The sequence below is a fragment of the Dendropsophus ebraccatus genome, chromosome 11 (assembly GCF_027789765.1).
Source record: "Dendropsophus ebraccatus isolate aDenEbr1 chromosome 11, aDenEbr1.pat, whole genome shotgun sequence".
NCBI lineage: Eukaryota > Metazoa > Chordata > Amphibia > Anura > Hylidae > Dendropsophus > Dendropsophus ebraccatus.
In genome coordinates, this window is record NC_091464.1 from 15,336,284 (window position 1) to 15,360,863 (window position 24,580).

The following is a 24,580-nucleotide window of genomic DNA, read 5'->3' on the forward strand; positions in this document are numbered from 1 at the left end:
TCCTGACAAACTACTCTCAGTGTCCCAGGACTGGATCCAGCTTTTCCCAGCACCCGGGGAGGAGCGGCATAGGGCAGATGAGCGGATTGCAGAGATAACTAAGCGATTCGTTATTACTGTAAATTCGCTCATCTTTAACTACTATTACTGTTAGCACCACAAATGTTTGCAAAGTCTTTACAAGGCTCAAGCGATCAGGCAGTCGCTCCGCACAGATGATGGCTGGTTTGTCTGGTCTATTATCTTAGTGATGCTCGCCCGCATTATCCCATTTACATTGGAAGATGTGCAGGTGAGAGATTTCCTGCCCTTAGTCATGGATTTTACAAACTGTGGTATGATGTTTTATTGGGGGGGGGGGGGGGGGGTTGGTGAGGGGTGTTTAGGGATAGAGGACCCTGTCCACAAGGGCTTGCTGTCTACAACACTATAAAAAAAAAACTTTTACAACTTAAAAAAAAAAAAGAAAAACAGTAAGTAATGTAAAGAAGTAATATTTAGTGATTAAAGGGGTAGTGCAGTGGTAATGAATTATTCACAGAATAACACACATTACAAAGTTATACAACATTGTAATGTATGTTATGTCTGTGAATGGCCCCCTTCCCCGTGTCCCACCACCCCCACCCGTGTACCCGGAAGTGTGGTGCGCTATACATACCTGTCACGTGCCGACTCGTCTCCGATCTTCAGTCAGCGATGTGTGAACTGTGCTCAGCCAATCGCGGCTGAGCATCTGATGACGCTGAAGAGGGCGGCCGGCACTCGGGACAGTCAGAGGGATTCGGCCCGGCCGTCCGAAGACGGCATTGCAGACTGAAGATCGGAGACGAGTCGGCACGTGACAGGTATGTATAGCGCACCACACTTCCGGGTACACGTGCGTGGGTGGGGGGACACGGGGAAGGGGGCCATTCACAGACATAACATACATTACAATGTTGTATAACTTTGTAATGTGTGTTATTCTGAGAATAATTCTTTACCGCCGCACTACCCCTTTAATATAAAAGTACAATTCACCCAACAAAAACTTAAAGCGACTCTGTACCCACAATCTGCACCCCCAAACCACTTGTACCTTCAGATAGCTGCTTTTAATCCAAGATTTGTCCTGGGGTCCGTTTGGCAGGTGATGCAGTTATTGTCCTAAAAAACAACTTTCAAACTTGTAGCCCCGTGCCAAACTGGCGTGGCCTATAGTGTGTATGCATTAGGCTGGCACAACCTCTCTGTCCCTCCTCCCCGCCCTCTTCATCATTAGGAATAAGATTTTCTCCTATTCATCAGCTGTGTCACCCCGGCACATGGGCTGGATCGTTAAGACACCTGCGCAGTGTTCAGCATGGAGAAAATGTTCCAGTGGCATTCCTAATGATGAGGAGGGTGGGGAGGAGGGACGGAGGGGAGGTGCAAGGTTAGGGCACAGATACTCTAGTTTAAAAATTGTTTTTTAAGACAATAACTGCATCACCTGGTGAACGGACCCCGGACAGATCTTGGATTAAAGGGGTAGTGCGGCGTTTCAAAATTATTCACTAAATAACATACATTACAAAGTTATACAACTTTGTAATGTATGTTATGTTAGTGAATGGCCCCCTTCCCCGTGTTTCCCCTCCCACCCACGCTAGACCCGGAAGTGTAGTGCTCTATACTCACCTGATGCGTGTCGACCCCCGTCCGCTATCTTGGGACAATGATGTCATCTTCGGGAGGGGTGTGTGTGGGGGGGACACGGGGAAGGGGGCCATTCACTAACATAAGATACATTACAAAGCTGTATAACTTTGTAATGTGTGTTATTTAGTGAATAATTGCTTACCGCCGCACTACCCCTTTAAAAGCAGCTATCTGACGGTACAAGTGGTCAGATTTCAGATTGTGGGTACAGAGTCACTTTAAAGGAGAAGTCCAGTGAAAGTTAAAAAAATAAAATAAAAGCAGAATGTAAGGGGGATAGAGGGGTTTGACGGGAACATACTAAATAAAGTTATTTAACTATACCCGTGCCCAGTAACGCCGCTCCTGGGTCCCGCTGACAGACACAGGCTGCCTGCAGCTCTTCCAGCTGCAACGTCACGTACTGTACCTGCTCAGCCACTAAGTGACTGGGGGGAACAATGGAAAGGGCCCCCATTAAGCAGTTTGGCCTTACAGGGTGTGACTGGTATAGCAGTGGGCAGATGACAGACTCCGCCACTGCTTATCCTCTACAAGGGATCAGACAGATTAAAACCCAATTTACTTGATGCGAGTTTCCTGTGTCAGAATATTCAGGTTATCCCTCTAGTATCCGCAGGCTACACATATACCGCAGGATTGGGCTATGCTACCACACTGTATCTTGCAACCAAAACCAGGAGTGGATTAGAAACACAGAAAGGCTATGCTCACACACTGCTGAAATTTATCGGCAAACAATTACTGTTATTTTAAAACAACGGCCGTTATTTTGAGATAACGGCCAGTAATTGCCAGCCATCCACTAAATTTCAGAGCCTTTCTGTGTTTCTAATCCTCTCCTGGTTTGGGTTGAAACGGACCAAAATACTGAGCAAAGATACTGTGGCCTAAGGCTATATTAACCCTATGTACAAACAATGGCCGTAATTCATAACAACGGCCGTTATTGTGGAAATTATGGCTATTGTTATGAAATAAGTCCGTTGTTGTTACATAGTGTGAACACAGCCTTAAAGCTGCAGCGTATCTTTATAACCTGATGAGATAGGACGGGTTTTAATCTGTCTGATCCTTTGTTTCTCTTAGAGGATAAGCAGTGGCGGAGTCTGTCATCTGCCCACTGCTATACCAGTCACACCCTGTAAGGCCAAACTGCTTAAAGGGGCTCAGGGAGAGCAGTGGGGTGTCCAGGCCAGCACTTATTATGTGTGAGGACCCCTTCACATGGTGTGTGTATAGATGATAGCCGCAGCTTCTGCGGCCGCCACATTTATATTTATTCTGCACTTGAAATTGAAACCTCCTTTAACCCTGTGAGTTTTGCAGCGTCCATTGACAGCAGGGATACCCTCCCACATGCTTTACTGCTCACAACCTAACCCGCTACCTACGGCGTCTTCCCATTGGCCTTCGCAGTGACGGACGGCCCGTTCATCCAATAGGGGGTAAAAGACGTCAAGACCACGCCCTTAAAGAGGGAAAAAATAGCAGGGCCCTAATTAGAGGAAAGAAGAAAAAAAATGAAGAAGTTGCTTGAGTCCTGGGGACCTCAGCGGGAGGGAAGGAGGGGGGGGGAGATGACGTAAGTCAACAAAGGTCACGTGCGCCCCGCGCCGTCACGCCATTGGTTGCGTGAGGCGTGGTCTTTGGCAAGAGGAGAAAGTGGGCGGGGTGACGGGGAGAGCAGCAGCGGCGGCGGCGGGTTGTGAGCGTGCGCGCGCGCGGCTGAGCGAGAGAAGTGCGTGTGTGCTGCGGGCTGACACCATTGCCACAAGTTTGTGCAAGCTAATCCCGGGGCCCCCCCGCTCTCCGCGCACACACCGGCCGTACTATGTAAAAACTACACAGAAAGCACAGTGTAAACAAGACATGAGTGATGCGAGGTCTCCGGCATGAGGCGCCCGGTCTCCAGTCACGGCTAGCTCCTCGGGGGGGATGTGGAGGTAGACGGGGGGAGTGCGCCCCACAATAAGGCGGTGTGTTTACACGGCCGGGCACACACACACACCCGCTTCATCATCGGAGGAGGAGGAGGGGGCGGCCGGAGTGCGGCTCCTCTCCCGCTGCTCGCCGTGTGACTGCTGCCAGTGACGCTGCGTTTCCATGAAATCGTGCGGAGTGTCGCTCTCCGCCGCAGCTGTGCTCTCTGCTGCCGCCGCTGCTGCCTCCCTCGGTGATGAGGAAAAGAAAATGGCGGCGGGAAAAGCGAGCGAGAGCGAGGAGGACTTTCCTAACCTGACGGCGGACGAGCGAGAAGCCCTGGCCGGACTCGACAGGTTGGCGGCCTTGTTGTGTGCTTGTCCCCCTCCCCGAGCCCCGCTCCCGTGCCCGCCGTCCGCTCCCCGTGCTGCCCGCGGCGGGGGTGGCGGGGCTCGGCGGACACGGAATTTTCCCGGTGCTTATTGTGATCTGTGTCGCTTTCTCTCCCCTCTCTCCGCCTGCCGTGCCCGGGATCTCTCCGCCGCCTCCTCCCGCCGCCGCTGCTGCAGCCGACTCTATGGCTTTCTGAGGCTTCATGAAGATGGCGCCAGAACGAAGGCCCTGCTCTGTAAGGTAAGTGACGGGGGAGGCGGGCTGGCTCCGGCCGCTCTTTGTCACGGCTGTGCGGGGCCTGTATATACACAATGCCCGGGATCACCCCCAGGACATGGCGGCACCGGGGGACACAGGGCAGAGCGGCGGGCGTTGGTCAGGCGTCTGTTCACACAGCACCAGCGCCGCCGCGGTTCCCATTCTCCGAGGAGGAGAAGTTGTGCGGCTGTGGCCCCGCGTGCACCCCCCGCCGCCACTCTGTCATTTAGTGTAAGTAATGGCTGCTCCTCCCGGCCCAAGATGGCGGGACAGGGAAGAGAGACGAGGGGAGGAGGCACCGGGACAACGCTACATCAACCTGTGGCTGCCCCGGGAATACAGCTCCGGGGAGGGGGGACACATGTCCTCAGGCCCGGCCGTGTGTGTGACGGGAGGAGGTGGTATCTACTACTACTGAGGGCTCAGCTACAGTGGATATGGTACCTACTACTACTGAGGGCCCTGATAGTGGAGGGGGTACCTACTACTACTACTGAGGGCCCTGATAGTGGATGTGGTACCTACTACTACTGAGGGCCCAGATAGTGGATATGGTACTTACTACTACTGAGGGCCCTGATAGTGGATATGATAACTACTACTACTGAGGGCCCTGATAGTGGATATGATAACTACTACTACTGAGGGCCCTGATAGTGGAGGGGGTACCTACTACTACTACTGAGGGCCCTGATAGTGGAGGTGGTATCTACTACTACTGAGGGCTCAGCTACAGTGGATATGGTACCTACTACTACTGAGGGCCCTGATAGTGGATATGGTACCTACTACTACTGAGGGCCCTGATAGTGGAGGGGGTACCTACTACTACTGAGGGCCCTGATAGTGGAGAGGGTACCTACTACTACTGAGGGCCCTGATAGTGGATGTGGTAACTACTACTACTGAGGGCCCTGATAGTGGAGGGGTTACCTACTACTACTGAGGGCCCTGATAGTGGATGTGGTACCTACTACTACTGAGGGCCCTGATAATGGATGTGGTACCTACTACTACTGAGGGCCCTGATAGTGGATGTGGTACCTACTACTACTGAGGGCCCTGATAGTGGAGGTGGTACCTACTACTACTGAGGGCTCAGCTACAGTGGATATGGTACCTACTACTACTGAGGGCCCTGATAGTGGATATGGTACCTACTACTACTGAGGGCCCTGATAGTGGAGGGGGTACCTACTACTACTGAGGGCCCTGATAGTGGATATGGTACCTACTACTACTGAGGGCCCTGATAGTGGATATGGTACCTACTACTACTGAGGGCCCTGATAGTGGAGGGGGTACCTACTACTACTGAGGGCCCTGATAGTGGAGGGGGTACCTACTACTACTAAGGGCCCTGATAGTGGAGGGGGTACCTACTACTACTGAGGGCCCTGATAGTGGAGGGGGTACCTACTACTACTGAGGGCTCAGCTACAGTGGATATGGTACCTACTACTACTGAGGGCCCTGATAGTGGGTATGGTACCTACTACTACTGAGGGCCCTGATAGTGGATATGGTACCTACTACTACTGAGGGCCCTGATAGTGGATATGGTAACTACTACTACTGAGGGCCCTGATAATGGAGGGGGTACCTACTACTACTGAGGGCTCAGCTACAGTGGATATGGTACCTACTACTACTGAGGGCCCTGATAGTGGATGTGGTACCTACTACTACTGAGGGCCCTGATAGTGGAGGGGGTACCTACTACTACTGAGGGCCCTGATAGTGGAGGGGGTACCTACTACTACTGCGGACCCTGATAGTGGATGTGGTAACTACTACTACTGAGGGCTCTGATAGTGAAGGGGGTACCTACTAATACTGAGGGCCCTGATAGTGGATATGGTACCTACTACTACTGAGGGCCCTGATAGTGGATATGGTACCTACTACTACTGAGGGCCCTAATAGTGGAAGTGGTAACTACTACTACTGAGGGCCCTGATAGTGGAGGGGGTACCTACTACTACTGAGGGCCCTGATAGTGGATGTTGTATCTGCTACTACTGAGGGCTCAGCTACAGTGGATGTGGTACCTACTACTACTGAGGGCCCTGATAGTGGAGGTGGTACCTACTACTACTGAGGGCCCTGATAGTGGATGTGGTACCTACTACTACTGAGGGCCCTGATAGTGGATGTGGTACCTTCTACTACTACTACTGAGGGACCTGATAGTGGATATCGTACCTACTACTACTGAGGGCCCTGATAGTGGATGTGGTACCTTCTACTACTACTACTGAGGGACCTGATAGTGGATATCGTACCTACTACTACTGAGGGCCCTGATAGTGGAGGTGGTAACTACTACTACTGAGGGCCCTGATAGTGGAGGGGGTACCTACTACTACTGAGGGCCCTGATAGTGGAGGTGGTAACTACTACTACTGAGGGCCCTGATAGTGGAGGGGGTACCTACTACTACTGAGGGCCCTGATAGTGGAGGTGGTAACTACTACTACTGAGGGCCCTGATAGTGGAGGGGGTACCTACTACTACTGAGGGCCCTGATAGTGGATGTGGTACCTTCTACTACTGAGGGCTCAGCTACAGTGGATGTGGTACCTACTACCACTGAGGGCTCTGATAGTGGATGTGGTACCTACTACTACTGAGGGCCCTGATCATGGATGTGGTACCTACTACTACTACTGAGGGCCCTGATAGTGGATGTGGTACCTACTACTACTACTACTACTACTACTACTACTACTACTGAGGGCCCTGATAGTGGATGTAGTACCTACTACTACTGAGGGCCCTGATAGTGGATGTGGTACCTACTACTACTACTAAATGTACAGTACATATAGTGTGTGTGGTACTACTACTGAGGGCACACAGCTACAGTACATATAGTGTGTGATACTACTACTGAGGGCACACATCTACAGTACATATAGTGTGTGTGGTACTACTACTGAGGGCACACAGCTACAGTACATATAGTGTGTGTGTGTGGTACTACTACTGAGGGCACACAGCTACAGTACATATAGTGTGTGTGGTACTACTACTGAGGGCACACAGCTACAGTACATATAGTGTGTGTGTGGTACTACTACTGAGGGCACACAGCTACAGTACATATAGTGTGTGTGGTACTACTACTGAGGGCACACAGCTACAGTACATATAGTGTGTGTGGTACTACTACTGAGGGCACACAGCTACAGTACATATAGTGTGTGTGGTACTACTACTGAGGGCACACAGCTACAGTACATATAGTGTGTGTGGTACTACTACTGAGGGCACACAGCTACAGTACATATAGTGTGTGTGGTACTACTACTGAGGGAACACAGCTACAGTACATATAGTGTGTGTGGTACTACTGAGGGCACACAGCTACAGTACATATAGTGTGTGGTACTACTACTGAGGGAACACAGCTACAGTACATATAGTGTGTGTGTGGTACTACTGAGGGCACACAGCTACAGTACATTTAGTGTGTGTGGTACTACTACTGAGGGCACACAGCTACAGTACATATAGTGTGTGTGTGTGGTACTACTACTGAGGGCACACAGCTACAGTACATATAGTGTGTGTGGTACTACTACTGAGGGCACACAGCTACAGTACATATAGTGTGTGTGGTACTACTGAGGGCACACAGCTACAGTACATATAGTGTGTGTGGTACTACTGAGGGCACACAGCTACAGTACATATAGTGTGTGTGGTACTACTGAGGGCACACAGCTACAGTACATATAGTGTGTGTGGTACTACTACTGAGGGCACACAGCTACAGTACATATAGTGTGTGTGGTACTACTACTGAGGGCACACAGCTACAGTACATATAGTGTGTGTGGTACTACTGAGGGCACACAGCTACAGTACATATAGTGTGTGTGGTACTACTACTGAGGGCACACAGCTACAGTACATATAGTGTGTGTGGTACTACTACTGAGGGCACACAGCTACAGTACATATAGTGTGTGTGGTACTACTACTGAGGGCACACAGCTACAGTACATATAGTGTGTGTGGTACTACTACTGAGGGCACACAGCTACAGTACATATAGTGTGTGTGGTACTACTACTGAGGGCACACAGCTACAGTACATATAGTGTGTGTGGTACTACTACTGAGGGCACACAGCTACAGTACATATAGTGTGTGGTACTACTACTGAGGGCACACAGCTACAGTACATATAGTGTGTGTGGTACTACTACTGAGGGCACACAGCTACAGTACATATAGTGTGTGGTACTACTACTGAGGGAACACAGCTACAGTACATATAGTGTGTGGTACTACTACTGAGGGAACACAGCTACAGTACATATAGTGTGTGTGGTACTACTGAGGGCACACATCTACAGTACATATAGTGTGTGTGGTACTACTGAGGGCACACATCTACAGTACATATAGTGTGTGTGGTACTACTGAGGGCACACAGCTACAGTACATATAGTGTGTGTGGTACTACTACTGAGGGCACACAGCTACAGTACATATAGTGTGTGTGTGGTACTACTGAGGGCACACAGCTACAGTACATATAGTGTGTGTGTGGTACTACTGAGGGCACACAGCTACAGTACATATAGTGTGTGTGTGGTACTACTGAGGGCACACAGCTACAGTACATATAGTGTGTGTGGTACTACTACTGAGGGCACACAGCTACAGTACATATGGTGTGTGTGGTACTACTACTGAGGGCACACAGCTACAGTACATATGGTGTGTGTGGTACTACTACTACTGAGGGCACACAGCTACAGTACATATAGTGTGTGTGGTACTACTACTGAGGGCACACAACAGCTACAGTACATATAGTGTGTGTGGTACTACTACTGAGGGCACACAGCTACAGTACATATAGTGTGTGTGTGGTACTACTACTGAGGGCACACATCTCATAGCTGTAGTGAAGGGTGAGATGAGGAGCACAGGATGTGTACACTTATAGCTATAACCTGCTGCTGCTCCTCCCTGTGTCCATCTGCGCAGAATCACCGTCCCTCACCTCCTCACTGAGCTAGTGGCAATATGTGGTGCTGCTGTGTTATCACCTGAAGAGTCCTCTCTGCAGATCCAAACATCACAGTGATCGGTCGGCAGTCAGCCGTATGTCGGTGGTTTATCGCTCAGCAGCGGTCAGCCGCATGTCGGTGGTTTATCAGTCAGCCGCATGTCGGTGGTTTATCGCTTAGCAGCAGTCAGCCGTATGTCGGTGGTTTATCGCTCAGCAGCAGTCAGCCGCATGTCGGTGGTTTATCGCTTAGCAGCAGTCAGCCGTATGTCGGTGGTTTATCAGTCAGCCGTATGTCTGTCGGTGGCTTATCGCTCAGCAGCAGTCAGCCGTATGTCGGTGGTTTATCAGTCAGCCGTATGTCGGTGGCTTATCGCTCAGCAGCAGTCAGCCGTATGTCGGTGGTTTATCGGTCGGCCGTATGTCAGTGGTTTATCGGTCGGCAGCAGTCAGCCGTATGCCGGTTGTTTATAGGTCAGCCGTATGTCGGTGGTTTATCGGTCGGCAGCAGTCAGCTGTATGTCGGTTGTTTATAGGTCAGCTGTATGTCGGTGGTTTATCGGTCAGCCGTATGTCGGTGGTTTATCGGTCAGCCGTATGTCGTGGTTTATCGGTCAGCCGTATGTCGGTGGTTTATCGTTCGGCCACTTAATACGCTAACAGAGTGATGGTTTATGAGCTGCTGCTCAGCTACAGAAAAGGTGGCAACCAGCATGTCTGCACTTCCTGTTGGATTGCTAGCAATGGCTGCTGCCACATGTTCTTGTAGAAGTTAGTGCTTGGGAGGTGCACATGGGGGTCGCACATAGGGGTCACACATGGAGGTGACCTGTGACTAGCCACTGCACCAGGGAAAATTAGGACCAATCCTACAGGTCATTTCAGAAAGAATCCGATAGCTACAATCCTCAGCATTACCATTGTAGATGTCACTCATGTGGTGGTGTAGCTCTGACACTCTGGCTCCTAATCTCACCCTGTTGGATCACAATCTCCCCCCCCCCCCCCCAATACCTTCACCATAAAGGTGGGTGCAGCATTGTACACGTATAACCATGAGCTTTGCCTGCAGAGAAGTGCTGTACACTCCGTATTGGAGGTTTAGGCCTTCCGCTCACCTTTACAATATCTCGTGATGCGCTAAGCTGAGAGAGTTTTGTAATGATCATAAAACCTCTGATGTCTCTTTTCATTTTTACCCCCTCCCCCCACCAACGCTCACTCATGGATCACCTTTATAACTTTGTTGCTGAAGCGCCATGAATGTGATTTCTGGAGACCCCCCCCCCCCCATGTTGCTGTGTAGGGCCCAATACGCATTAGCTCCAGCTCCAGAATGTACCATTTTTAAAGGGGTGGTTTTTTTTTTTTTTGGTCATGTTTTCTTGAAAGGCAAGGGACGACCCATCCCTAAAATAACAAATTATTAATGAAACTAACACCCTATTCACACATCCTGTTCCTGTCTGCAATTGCGGATCCGCAGAAAAATAGGACCAATGTATTTCAATGGACCCATACACACATCCGTGTTGTGTACTGGGCTGCAATCCGTTCCGCAAAAAAAAAGACAGGCCCTAGTACGGACAGTAGCTGACACCCAATACAACTCTATGGGGTCCGCATTTTTTTACGGATGCAATACGGATGAAAATTTGCGGATTCAAAATAATATACTGACGTGTGAATAGACCCTAAGGCCATGTGCACCCCTTCAGTAGATTACAGATGCTACAGACTGAATTTACGGGCTGGCATTGGGAACAAACCTATTCAAATCTTGCCGCTACTGTAGTGACACAGGCACGCAGATGTGTCTTTACAATAGCTTTAAGATTTGAATAGGTTAAAGCTCTCGGCATCATAATGATACATGGCGCCAGGAGTTTCCAATGCTGTCCTGTAGCACCACGCTCCATACCATCTGTAATCTACAGAGCTCGTGAAAGCAATAGCTCTCACCCGTCTTATGGGTACATGGATAGGTAATAGGCAGTCATACATGACGTCTGCATTATGCCAGTGGTGCTTGTAGGACAGGAGGGTAGTAACATCTGTAGATGCTTCTGGTAGTATAAGTTGCTTCAGCTATAGTTAAGGTTCCCACCACGTTACTGTAATGTATCATTAACAATGTGCATTATTTGTAAGAAGATGAGCGTGATTCTTACAGCTGTCACCTGGGAAATACTCTTACCATAAAGCCCTTAGCACAGCTGCCTGGAGCATATGCCATTCATTGTGACATCACATTGCCCCAACTCTTCCTTTCAAGCCCCCTTTGTTTACATTTGTAAAGACAAAACTGAGCGAAGCCACAACACAAAGGGGTTTCCTCCAAACATGGATGGCCTAGCCAGGGTTTTTTCCTCATCTCCTATAGTGTTATGGAGCTCTTTACTGCTTTGGAGGGCATTGGACCTAGGACTATTCACACCCTTACCAGGACTGTTTATGTTGGGAATATGTTATCCGATTTCATTTTGGTATATGTCAGTGGTTTAGTGGAAATGAGAGAGCCCTATAAGAGTGGTCTCCAGCATACCCAGACAGTGTTGGAGTTTGTGCAGCAGCTGGAGAGACGGCAGATATATACCATTAATCTGATTTGTTAGGTTGTACCTAATGTGAATGATACCCTGCAGAAATGCATGATTCAGTAATATGTACAGTTATGTCGTGTGCTATTTGGTGCAATTAGAAGTGACTTTGATGCTTGAATATGTATGAGCGGTGTATATATGGTCTCTAAGTGATAACTAGTAAAGCTCGGGTAAATGGGGACTGGACATTAAAGGGAATAACTAAGTGTTACTGTTAAGGATAAAGAAGGGTAGCTGCCATCCTGCAGCTTCCTGGCATTAACCCCTTAAACGCCGTGATGCATAGTGATTGCGGCATTTAAGGAAGTCAGTGACAGATGCTTAACCTGATAAGCCACTTACCTCCGTCCTGTCGGATGGGCGATCTGTGCATAGTCTGCTCTCAGGCAGACTCTATGTACAGATAGACGATAGTACTAATCTATGTTATGCTATGTATATGCAATGCAATGATTGCATGTTTAACAGTAAAATAAAAGTTAAAAAAAGGTAATTAAAAAGTTTTTTAAAGTATTTAAAAAAAAAAAACCTTATAACCCCCAAATATAAGTTTAAAATACCTTCCTGTCAAATATGTAAAATAAATGAAAAAAGAAACAGGCATATATCATAGCGTGCTGAATTGTCTGATCTATTAAAATTTAACATCATTGTTCCCGCACAGTGAACAGTGTAAAAGAAAAAACAGCAGGATTGCCGATTTTTTTTTTATTAACTTTTTTTTTTTTTTTATAAAAAGTGATCAGGACTTTCTGCTTTTGGTCTTTTTTTTTTTTTTTTTTTCTCCACAAAAACTAAAAATAATGTAAATTGCACAAATGCTTTTTACTGTTAGATGATTGTTAGGTCAAAAAGACGCATGGTACCTTTCATGTATCTAGCTGTGCTTCCAGAGCATAGATAAATTCAGCTTGCTGGCAACAAGGGGATGTAAAGAGCAGCAATATCATGAGAAGGAGGCAAGTTTGCTAAATAAGCATATTTGCAAAATTTGGGAATACCCTGTCAACCCTTGAGCGTCCAGCTATGGCATGTGCGTCTGGGAACCATGCCTTAACCTCTTAAGGACTCTTAATTTTCGTTTTTTCCTCCTTGTGCTTAAAAGGCCATAGCATTTTTCCCCCTAGAAACCCACATGAGCCCTTATTTTTTGCGTCACTAATTGTACTTTGCAATGACAGGCTGAATTTTTGCATAAAGTACACTGCGAAACCAGAAAAAAATTGAAAGTGTGGTGAAATGGAACCAAAAAATGCTTTTTTTTTTTAATTTGGGGGGTATTTGTTTTTACACCATTCGCCGTGGGGTAAAACTGACTTGTTATGCATGTTTCGTTCCTCAAGTCGTTACGATTACAACGATATGTAAATTGTATAACTTTTCTTGTATCGGATGGCCTGTAAAAAATTCAAACCATTGTTAACAAATATATGTTCCTTAAAATCGCTCCATTCCCAGGCTTATAGCGCTTTTATCCTTTGGTCTATGGGGCTGTGTCAGGTGTCATTTTTTGCGCCATGATGTTTACTTACTGTCGGTACCTTGATTGCGCATATGCGACTTTTTTGATCGCTTTTTATTAAATTTTTTCTGGATTTGATGCGACCAAAAACGCACAATTTTGGTACTTTGGGATTTTTTGGCGCTTACGCCGTTTACCGTGCGAGATCAGGAATGTGATTAATAGTTTGGGCGATTATGCATGTGGCGATAGCAAACATGTTTGTTTACTTTTATTTAAAACATGGGAAAAGGGGGGTGATTCAGACTTTTATTAGGGGAGGGGGCTTTTTACTAATATCACTTCTGGTGCAGACACCGGCAGGTACAAGATGTGTGAATCGCTCGTCCGGGAGGAGCGATCCACCCCACTAGACACCAGGGGAGTGCTGCATACAGTAATCGGATGCAGCTGTCAACTTGTAGTCCGGGACCGCGGCGGGGTTTTCCTCCCACTAAGGGTGAGTCGGCCCGCCTTCAGTGCTTCAGCCTGGGCCTGGTGGTACAGTCAATTTAAATATACGCATGCCTTTGCTACTGTACTGTGGCATGGGCTCAGAAGCGATCGAATCACTATTATCTGATGCGTTTGTCTGACAGCCAGAGGTCTAACAGTTACCTCTGTGCAGTGCGATCAGCAATCTGCAGGGGTTAGGGAGCGGGTAACATAAACAATGTATACTTGTCCTTCCCCATGCCTCCGCATAGCTGGCTCTTTAAAAGTGCCATAACTAATTCCCCTCCCCTGGTTCCTGCTACGTCATGACCCATGTGATGTATTGCCCGCTTAGCCAGTCAGACTGCAGCAATGTCCACCCTCCCCCATCGCTGGCTGAGCTGGAAATCCATCAGCCAGGTCATTATATTACAGGAGACTGACAGGGTTCCAGGAGTGGTGATGCAGCGCTGTGGGGGCACGTTGACAGGTAAGTATACATTGGTTATTATGGTCCTCCCTCCCTCTTCTTGGGAATTTTTATTTTTGCTGCCCTTCTCCTTTAAAATTAGTACAATGTTATGAAAGCTCTGTAAACATAGCTATTGTAGTATTTGGATTTACGTGTAGGGTACGTTAACACTTAACGGATCCGCAGCGTATTTCATTTATATAACTGAACACAGCATCAACTCTGCACCATCAAATCTGCTGCGGATCCTGTAGGTGTGAATGCACCCGTAGAATGTTTTTTTTTTCTTCTAAATTACCCCTTAACTATTTTTTTGGGGTATAATCATACATTTTATGGAAGATTAAAAGTTGTTGCAAAGTACAATTGTTCCTGAAAAAAAGATCTTACATGGCCCCGTAGATGAAGAAAATAATTAGGACTCTTGGAGGTCAAGGAGGTAAAAACAAAAATGCAAAAATGAAAATTGCCTTAGCCCTTAGGGTGCATTAACACTGCGGAAAACAGGCGGAAAGCAGAGCGGAATCCTGTTTTTTATAAATTTTTGTGTTTTATTTACGAAATGGGAAAGGAGGATTTTTGACTTATTGAGGGAGGGGCTTTGGTATATATATATATATATATATATATATATATATATATATATATATATACATATACATACACAGTGGTGCCTTGGATTACGAGCATAATTTGTTCCGAGACCATGCTTGTAATCCAAATCCACTCTTAAACCAAAGCAAATTTTCTCATAGAAAATCATTGAAATGCATACAATTGGTTCCACAACCCAAAAGTAATGATTTAATATTCTGAATAACATGTAAAATAAATAAATAAACAAACAATGAAAAACAGCTGAATATGTGATATTATAAATTACTGTACAGTATAGCAATCAGCATGTGGAGTATAATGTATAGTAACTGTATAACCCTGATAACACAGCAGCAGTTTGTAGATACAGGATGAAACTGCAGATCCCTATAATGCAGTAGCGTAGTACAAGCAGGGCTGCTGTCAGAGGTCTGTGTGGTCACATGACAGCAATGGGGAAGGGGTGTGTGTTCAGCATGGACCAATCAGGACTGACAGACTACAGGGAGCATGAAGGAATGAGCAGGGCAGATGTGGGCACATACATGCAGCACTCTCTGTCCTGGGAGAGAGGGGTTACAGTTATGGAGTGATTACCCCCACAGTCCTGTCCCCTGATGCAAGCCCCAGCCTGAAGTGGATCTGCTATGATTTGGAAGGTGAGGGAGACTTCCTGGGTCAGAGTACAGGGCTGTAGACCCCGCTATGCAGACCATGCCCCTCCCCCACTCGCACTCCCACCCAGTACAGGGAGCTCTTAAACCAAAGCAATGCTCTTAAACAAAGTCACAATTTTAAAAAAAATGTGAGTTCTTAAACCAAGTTACTCTTAAACCAAGGTACCACTGTATATTTTTTTTTATACACTTTTTAAGTTCTCCTAGGGGACTATAACATGCATGCATTACGTTTACGAACACTGATGATTGCTATGCCATAGCATTGATCTGTGTTATCTGCGATTATTAAATAGTCTGCCTGTGGGATCGCAGTGGCCCATCATCAACAGCGAGGACCACCGGCTGCTATCAGCTGGTCGTCACCCTCTATGAAGAGAGCTCAGCTTCATAGTGCCCCTGCAGACCATGAATTAAATATATGCCATGTGTCATTTGGGCCACGACTTTCATGGCATACATTTACGGTCGTTAAGGGGTTAAAACGGATCTGTTAAATGCACTGCAAAATCTTTAACCCCTTAAGGTCAAAGCCAATTTTCATTTTTGCACTTTTGCTTTTTTCACCTTATGTTTAAAAGGCCATAGCACTTTGCGCTGTCAAATAAAAAAAAAAAAAAAAGGAATTTGTTTTGATTTCGGGGAGTTTTGCATTTACGCCATTCGCCCTATGGTAAAACTGACTTGTTATACATGTTCCTCAAGTCGTTACGATTACAACGATATATAACATGTATAACTTTTATATTTGATGGCCTGTAAAAAATTCAAACCATTAACAAATTTATGTTCCTTAAAATCGCTCCATTCCCAGGCTTATAGCGCTTTTATCCTTTGGTCTATGGGGCTGTGTCAGGTGTCATTTTTTGCGCCATGATGTGTTCTTTCTATCGGTACCTTGATTGCGGATATTCGACTTTTTGATCGCTTTTTATTACAATTTTTCTGGATTTGATGTGACCAAAAATGCGCACTTTTGCACTTTGGAATTTTTTTGCGCACGGCGATACCAAATATGTTTTATTTATATTTGTAAAATGGGAAAAGGGGGGTGATTTGGACTTTTATTAGGGGAGGGGATTTTTTAATTAATAAAAAATTTTTTTCCTTTTTTAACTGTAACTAGAAGTCCCCCTGGGGAACTTGTATATAGACAGCACTGATCTCTCATAGAGATCAGTGCTGTGTATATATACAGCAAAGATCGATTACATCGGTCATAGATTGCTTTGACCTGCTGCAGGCCACAGCAATCTATTGCCGAGCCGGGATCAGCGTCATTGCGACGCTGAGCCCCGGCGCGGGCAGAAGAACGGATTATCTAGGGGAATTCATCCCACTAGATACCAGGGACTTGCGGCGTAAAGCCTCTAAATGCAGCTGTCAGGTTTGACAGCTGCATTTAGAGGCTTAATTCGCCGGCGTGGCAATGGGACCCGCGCCGGCTAATAGAGGCACTGCCCGGCTGCACATATCAGCCGGGATCAGCGTCGTATCAGATACGTCATGGGTCGCTGAGGGGTTAAATTAATGTATGTGGGGGAAAAAAAGTTTCTTAATAAAAAAAAAAAAAAAAAAAATCCATGTCCTAGTGAAAGTTTAACCCCCCCTTCCCAAAATTTTTCCTAATATAAACATACTTGGTATTGCTGCATGCATAATCACCCCAACAATTACATTTTCACATTCCTGATCTCGTGCAGTAAATAACGTAAGCCGCCAAAGTGCAGAATTGTTGTTTTTTTATTGTCACATCTATTACAGGAAAAATTTAATAAGTGATCAAAAAGTTGCATATACGCAAGCAAGGTACCGATAGAAAGTACAGATCATGGCACAAAAAATTACTGCCCCAAAGACCAAAAGTTAAAAGCGTTATAAGTATGGGTATAGAATAATTTGAAGAACTTAAATAGCCATCAAATAAGTTACAAATCGTTGTAAATGTACCGACTTGAGGAACATAGATGACATGCCAATTTTACCATAGGGGGAAAAATGCAAGCGCTGTGGCCTTTAAACACATGAAGGAAAAAATGAAAGCATAAAAATGAAAATTGGCTCCGTCCTTAAGGGGTTAAAGAATCTGCAGCAGAAATCCATAGTAAGACTAGACTAAAACTAGTTAAAGTTTGTTATATATGGTCCGTAACTGGCTGTATATTAAAGACTAGAGATGAGTGAAGCTGGAGCATGCTCGAGTCTATTCGAACCCGAACTTTCAGCATTTGATTAGCGGTGGCTGCTGAACTTGGATAAAGCCCTAAGGCTATGTGGAAATCATGGATATAGTCATTGGCTGTATCCATGTTTTCCAGACAACCTTAGAGCTTTATCCAAGTACAGCAGCCCCAGCTAATCAAATACCGAACGTTCGGGTGGACCCGAACCCGGTTCGCTCATCTCTCTATTAAAGACTGAACTTTAAGGGCCTGATCACTAATGCAAATGAGGGCCGATCTGCTAGATCCGTACTCGTTTACTGAGCCAATTATGGCTCGACTATTGTGCAGCAAGGGCTGTGTTTGTGTGTGTGTGTGTATATGTGTGTGTATGTATATATATATATATATATATATATATATATATATATATATATTTTGTCTGTGCAGCCTTGGCCTTTAGTGTAAAATAATAAAGTATATACACATCTCTTAATGTCCCCCCATGCTTCTGCCTGCTCTCCGATGTCTTTCTGGCTTTTGCCCTCTGCCCGCAGCAGCCGTGAGAACTGCATAGCGGGTTTTGGAAATAACAAGACACCCAGCCAATCACTGGCCGTGGTACTGTCATGTCTCGGCCAGTGATAGGCTGAGTGGCCTGTCACTTTAGAGACTGGCTTTGAAGTTACACCGGCGGCTGTGGGGAGTTGTCAGGAGCCCGGAAGACACTTGGCAGTGTGGACAGCCGCATATTCATCAGCCGTGTATCGATATTACATGTAGTGATGCCCAGTCTGCAACCGATAATTTTTAGTCAGGTCCAAAAGACACAATCAGCTAGTGGTCTTTGTCTCTATTACACGGATCCATTTGCTGAATCTGCCTGATTCACTGACAGCTGTGTTAGCGTAGTGTTTAACTGTTTAGAACTGTTCTGTGATATACAGCCAGCTTACAGACCATATATCACAGATGTGTGAATGGAGCCTAAGGCCATTAGGTATTTGGTTGTTAAACAATGGCTGTTTATGAGCACTGCTTAAAGGATAAGTCCAGCAAAAAATTTTATTAAAGTATTGTATTGCCTTCCAAAAGTTATACAAATCCCCAATATACACTTATTACAGGAAATGCTTATAAAATGCTTTTTTTCCTGCACTTACTACTGCATCAAGGCTTCACTTCCTGGATGACATGGTGATGTCACTTCCTGGATGACATGGTGATGTCACACCCGACTCCCAGGGCTGTGGCTGCTGGAGAGGATGATGGCAGAGAGATGCTCAGTGTCCCTCCAGTGCCCTGTGTCCCTCAGTGTCCCCCTGCCATCATCCTCTCCAGCAGCCACAGCCCGCACAGGAAGTGACATCAACATGTTATCCAGGAAGTGACATCAACATGTTATCCAGGAAGTGAAGCCTTGATGCAGTAGTAAGTGCAAGAAAAAAAACAAACACTTTATAAGCATTTCCCGTAATAAGTGTATATTGGTGATTTGTATAACTTTTGGGGGGCAATACAATACTTAAAGGTGAAGTCCAGTGATTTTTTTTTTTTTTTTTTTATTGCATAGCAGTGAATGGAAAAATGGCACTAGTGTATACACACTGTATACACTATGGCCGTTGACTACAAGAACACAAAATAATTTACAGGTCTATTTTGGACAGCCGCTGCATCCTTACAAAATAGGCTGTGCTCACAGTATAAAGTACTGCCCCCGGACTTCAGACATAATTTAATTTCTCTCTGTGTGGTATTAAAATTGTAAGTGTCAGTGAAATCAAGTTTGGCTTTCTTTTTCCACTGACACTTGTCTTCTACTCATACATATATAGATACATGTGGCTGTGGTGGTTATTATACCACAGTAGCTGCTGGGGAAATAGGATTGTAGAACCTGAAGATGGTTGGTTGTAGTGCCGGTTGTAGCTGCTTTATTATAGTCGCTGCTTTCTGTCTTCCTGCTGGTTGCTTGGCTGTAAAGAAAATTATTTGGTACAAGTGTAACCTCAGTTCCAAGTGGATTAAAAATAGTGTTGCTGTGAGTGATGTGTATAAACCGAGGTTTTACTGATGAAATGCTGTAAACTCTGACCGAATCTTCACTACTTGTAGTTGTCACTTGTCAAAAAAAGCTGTATCTATCATCTATCTCATATCTATCTGTATCTTTCTACTTATTTTGTAGATTAACTGCAGCACATATGTAATACACAGAGAAAGTTCCTTTCCTTGGTTTCTTCTAGGCACTAGGTGGTCCGTCTGTCACTGGACCCTCTGTGTTATAGCAATGAAGGTTATTGTGCATTCAAGATCTCTCCTTCCAGTCATTCACTAGAATCCTTCATTGCTCTGGCAAAAAAAAATTCTTTCAAATCAACTGGTGTCAGGACATACAGCAGCTGATAAGTACTGGAAGAAGGGAGGCTTTTTTTTTTTTTTTTTTTTTTTACAAATTTAGCTTTCTGAAAAGAAAAATGAAAACTTTGCAGGAGGACTCCTTTACATAGATATAAATGTGTCCTGGTCATTGCAGTGATCACAAAGGTGCATGGCTCCTTACAACAACAGGCTGTGGCTGTGTGTCCATCTCATCAATTTTTAGCACTTTTTTGGGCGGTTATATGGCACAAATATTGGCTGGTTTTGCATTGCATTATGGTGTTTCCTGTAGCCAGAAAACAACTGAAAAATGGCCCAAATGAAAAAAGAGGAGAAAATTTGAACATTTCAGCCTTTTTTGAGGTTGAAAATAAGTTTCAAAATTCGGTCTGAAGGTTTTATTGACCCCTTATTGAATTTGGGCTTTATTGCCGACATTGTGTGGTTTTTTGTTTTTTCTTTTCATTGTGGCATTCAAAGACCTATAACTTTTTGGGGGTCTGAATCAGACGAATCAGGGCTGTATTTTACAATAGTTTATTCTTTCTTTTGTATTATAGTGCAATATAATTTTTTCTTATTGGGTCTCTGTGAGCTCAACTTTCTCTCTGATTCTCCCCTGCAAACTGCTTCTTGTTTACCTTCCTGCTTGCAGACAGTGTGAGCTGTCCTGCAAGGTTTCTCTCCTCCCTGCCCACTCGGCGTAAATGAAAAGAGGGGGAAAAAAAGCCAGGATTGCAGATTTTGTTTTGTTACATCATATATCTGATAAAAATTACATTAATTGAAAAGTGATCAAATATGGTACCACAAAATACCCCAAGTCAGTATGATTACAACAATATATAATTTATACAACTTTTAGGTTTTTTTTTTTTTTAAAGGTTTTAATTTTATAAAAGTAGTCAGATAAAATAAATGTTTAAAGCGACTCCGTACCCACAATCTGTCCCCCCCAAACCACTTGTACCTTCGGATAGCTGCTTTTAATCCAAAATCTGTCCTCTGGTCCGTTCGGCAGGGAATGCAGTTATTGTCCTAAAAACAACTTTTAATCCTACAGCGCAGTGTCTAACGGCCGGGGCTTACATTTGTATATGCATTAGGCTGGCACACCCTCTCCGTCCTTCCTCCCCACCCTCCTCTTTGTTAGGAATGATCCAGGAACATTTACTGCTGTTTAAGCTTTGCACAGGTGTATTAACGATCCAGCCCATGTGCCGGGCTGCCACAAGTGGGGAATAGGAAGCAATCTGCCTGGAGCATTCCTAATGATGAGGAGGGTGGGGAGGAAGGGCAGAGAGGTTGTGCCAGCCTAATGCATATACAAATGTAAGCCCCGGCCGTTAGACACAGCGCTGCCGGATTAAAAGTTGTTTTTATGACTAACTGCATCACCTGCCGACCGGACCCCAGGACAGATCTTGGATTAAAAGCAGCTATCTGACGGTACAAGCGGTTTGTGTGTGTGGGGGGGGGGTGTCAGATTGTGGGTACAGAGTCACTTTAAAATTGCTCTATTCCCAGCCTTATAACGCTTTTATCCTTTGGTCTGTTCTTTCTATCGGTACCTTGCTTGTGTATATGTGACTTTTTGATCACTTATTACAATTTTCTGGATTTATTGTAACCAAAAATCCACAATTTTGCACTTTGGCAGGTTTTTGATGCCACAACACTTCAATAGGAATGTTTTTGTTTTTTTCTTAGGCTGGGTTCACACTGTTTTTTTTTTATTTTATTTTTTTTATTTTTTTTTTTTTTTCCAGCAGCTGACAAGAATGGATGCATTTGTGTGCATCTGTTTTGATCCCGTTTTTCAATTCTCTTCCATTATAAATAAATAAAAAAAAAGGATTCCTTTTTTTAAACGTGGTCGTCCACGCTTTTGTGTACGCTAAAAAAAGATGCATTTTGATCCAGGTTTTTTTTTTAGTTCCTTTTTTATAATGGAAGTCAATGGAAAAACGGATGCACACGCAGTGTGAACCCAGACTTGTGTTTTATTTATTTCTATTTACCAAAGTGTTAAACAAAAGCTTTATAAACTAATCAACTGGCATAAATATAAAAAAGAAACATAAGAATGTTGCACCCTGTATTATTGAAGCCGATATTTGTTTAAATTTTGTGTCAACAGAATAAGGCTAGGTTCACAATGCGTTTTTGCAATCCGTTTTTTCATCCGTTTTTTGCAAAAAGCGGATTCTTTTGTGTGCATCCGTTTTGATCCGTTTTTCCGTTGACTTCCATTGTAAAAAAAACAAAAAACTGATCCATTTTTTTTTTTTTTTCAATTGAAGACAATGGAAAAACGGATCAAAACGGATGCACACAAATGCATCAGTTTTTCCAATCAGTTTTTTGCAAAAAAAAAAAAAACTGATTGCCAAAATGCTGTGTGAACCCAGCCTAAGAAGCGAAAAGTCAAAAGGAAAATTACTTAATGCAATCTTCAGACATTGTAAGGCTGGGTTCACACTAACATTTCTCTTATTTGCTAACTGATCCGTCCATGTTAATTGAATGGATAAGAAAAAAACTGATGAGCAAACTGATTGCAAATGTTCTTTTTTTTTTCATAGTCCGTTTGCATTTTGGCTTTAAAAAACTGAATTTTGTCCATCAGTTTGCATCAGTCGGCATCCGTATTTATATGAGTTTATTTTTCTTATTTGGTTTCTCACTTCTTCTGCGCATGCTCAGTGAAAAAACTAATGAAAACTGTAAACTTGCAAACAGATGTAAACGGAAATACCTTCAGTTTAGATCCGTCCTCATTGACTATAATGTAAAAAAACAAAACAAAAGTGCACTTTCCTTTCGTGTTCCATGTTTTCAAAAGGAGGAAAAAAAAGCTGCAAGCAGGATTTTTCTTTCCGTTCACAAAAACGGAACCCTGACGGAATACATGCAAACAGAGCACGAATATGACCAAAAAAATCACAATACAAATACATAAGAATGAATGGGGTGTTGGACGGATATGTCAGATTCCATTTATGTTTAAAAACGGAACAGCTAAATGGAACTGTGGCGGAGAGAAAAACGTCAGTATGAACCCAGCCTAACAGAGCAAATAAGGCCTTATTCACACGTCCCATTATTTACGGATCCGTATTTCAGTCTCCGAGTTCCGAGCAACCACAGGCTGACAAGCGATCATGTGACTTATTTTAGGGGTTGGGCAAACTGGTGCTATTTTTTTTTTTTTTTTACCTACTCAACTTTATTAACTTGTATAAAGCAGTCAGTAAAAACGGTTGTACGGAGATATGGATGCAATACGGGTGTACTACGGGTGTACTATGGATGTCCAATGCGTAATTTTTAGCGGGTTTTTTCAGGACTAGAAAATATTACTGAACGTGTGAATAAGGCCTAAGACAAAATGCCCACACTGGGGAGATCTAATTATGTAGCAGTTTAAAAGAAAAACTGTTGCCCATAGCAGCCAATCACAGCACAGCTTTCGTTTCTTATAGTGCGTCTGAATAATGAAAGTTGTGCTCCATTTGGCTGCAGTTTATCTATTACAGTTTCATAATGTCTCTTAGAATTGGCAGTATATACCCTTCACACTGTTATGTGCTTACATTTCATTGGTTTGTTTTATTATTATTTTTTTTTTACCATATAGAATAGCAGAGTAGTCTGTGCTGTTGTGTCCAGCAAAAAAATTAACTTTCGGCATGTGATTAGCGGTGGCTGCTGAAGTTGGATAAAGCCCTAAGGCTATGTAGAAAACATGGATATAGTCATTGGCTGTATCCATGTTTTCCAGACAACCTTAGAGCTTTATCCAAGTTCAGGAGCCACCGCTAATCAAATACCGTTGATTAAAGAAGTTGAGGGGAGTTGATAATGGTGAACTCCACGCTGGGGTGATTTTTTGCAGTGTTGGAGAGGATTAAGAAGTAACATGCTCTTAACCACCCTGCTCCAGCGCTGGTTCCGGTATCCTGCAGCTTCGCAGTAATACTGACCTTATTATTCTGCAGATCACTGATTACAGTAAATATATATATATATATATATATATATAAATGAAGTTTTACTTATTAACAAATTGAAACAGTTTTTAAAAACTTTTTTATATTGTATTTTTTATATATATATATTTGTGTTTCCCTTGGGTGGGGGACATTTGTAATCAATCATTAGCTTATTTGTACTGATCCATGCACTGCCTGAAGCAGACTGTACAAGCAGATTTAATGTGTTAAATTATTATTTTTTTTAAATAAACTTTTCACGTCTTGACCATTCAGTCTCTCTAACTATATATGCTTTCAATCATTTGCTCAGCTGCTAAGAAGCTGCAGTTGTTGTTCACTATGGTACCTAAGAGCTTAAAGCGATTCTACCAGCACATATGCCGGGAGACTCCTTTCATACTCGCTGGCGCCGCCAGGCTGTTTCTGTCCCCGGCCGCGTCCTCTAGGTACAGCCGGTCTTCATT

The 24,580-nt window shown here is 44.4% G+C and overlaps 1 protein-coding gene across 9 annotated transcripts in view; it reads left to right on the plus strand.

The window, feature by feature from the left end:
* The first annotated feature begins 3,374 nt into the window (after positions 1 to 3,374).
* KDM6A (lysine demethylase 6A) overlaps positions 3,375 to 24,580 on the plus strand; it is a 97,372-nt gene continuing 76,166 nt past the window's right edge. For all 9 annotated transcript variants that reach the window (XM_069945485.1, XM_069945486.1, XM_069945487.1 and 6 more), the window contains exons 1-2: positions 3,375 to 3,962; positions 4,176 to 4,239. In XM_069945485.1, the coding sequence (XP_069801586.1) occupies positions 3,790 to 3,962; positions 4,176 to 4,239 (237 nt within the window). In that variant the 5' untranslated portion in view covers positions 3,375 to 3,789. The remainder of the gene's footprint in view (positions 3,963 to 4,175; positions 4,240 to 24,580) is intronic.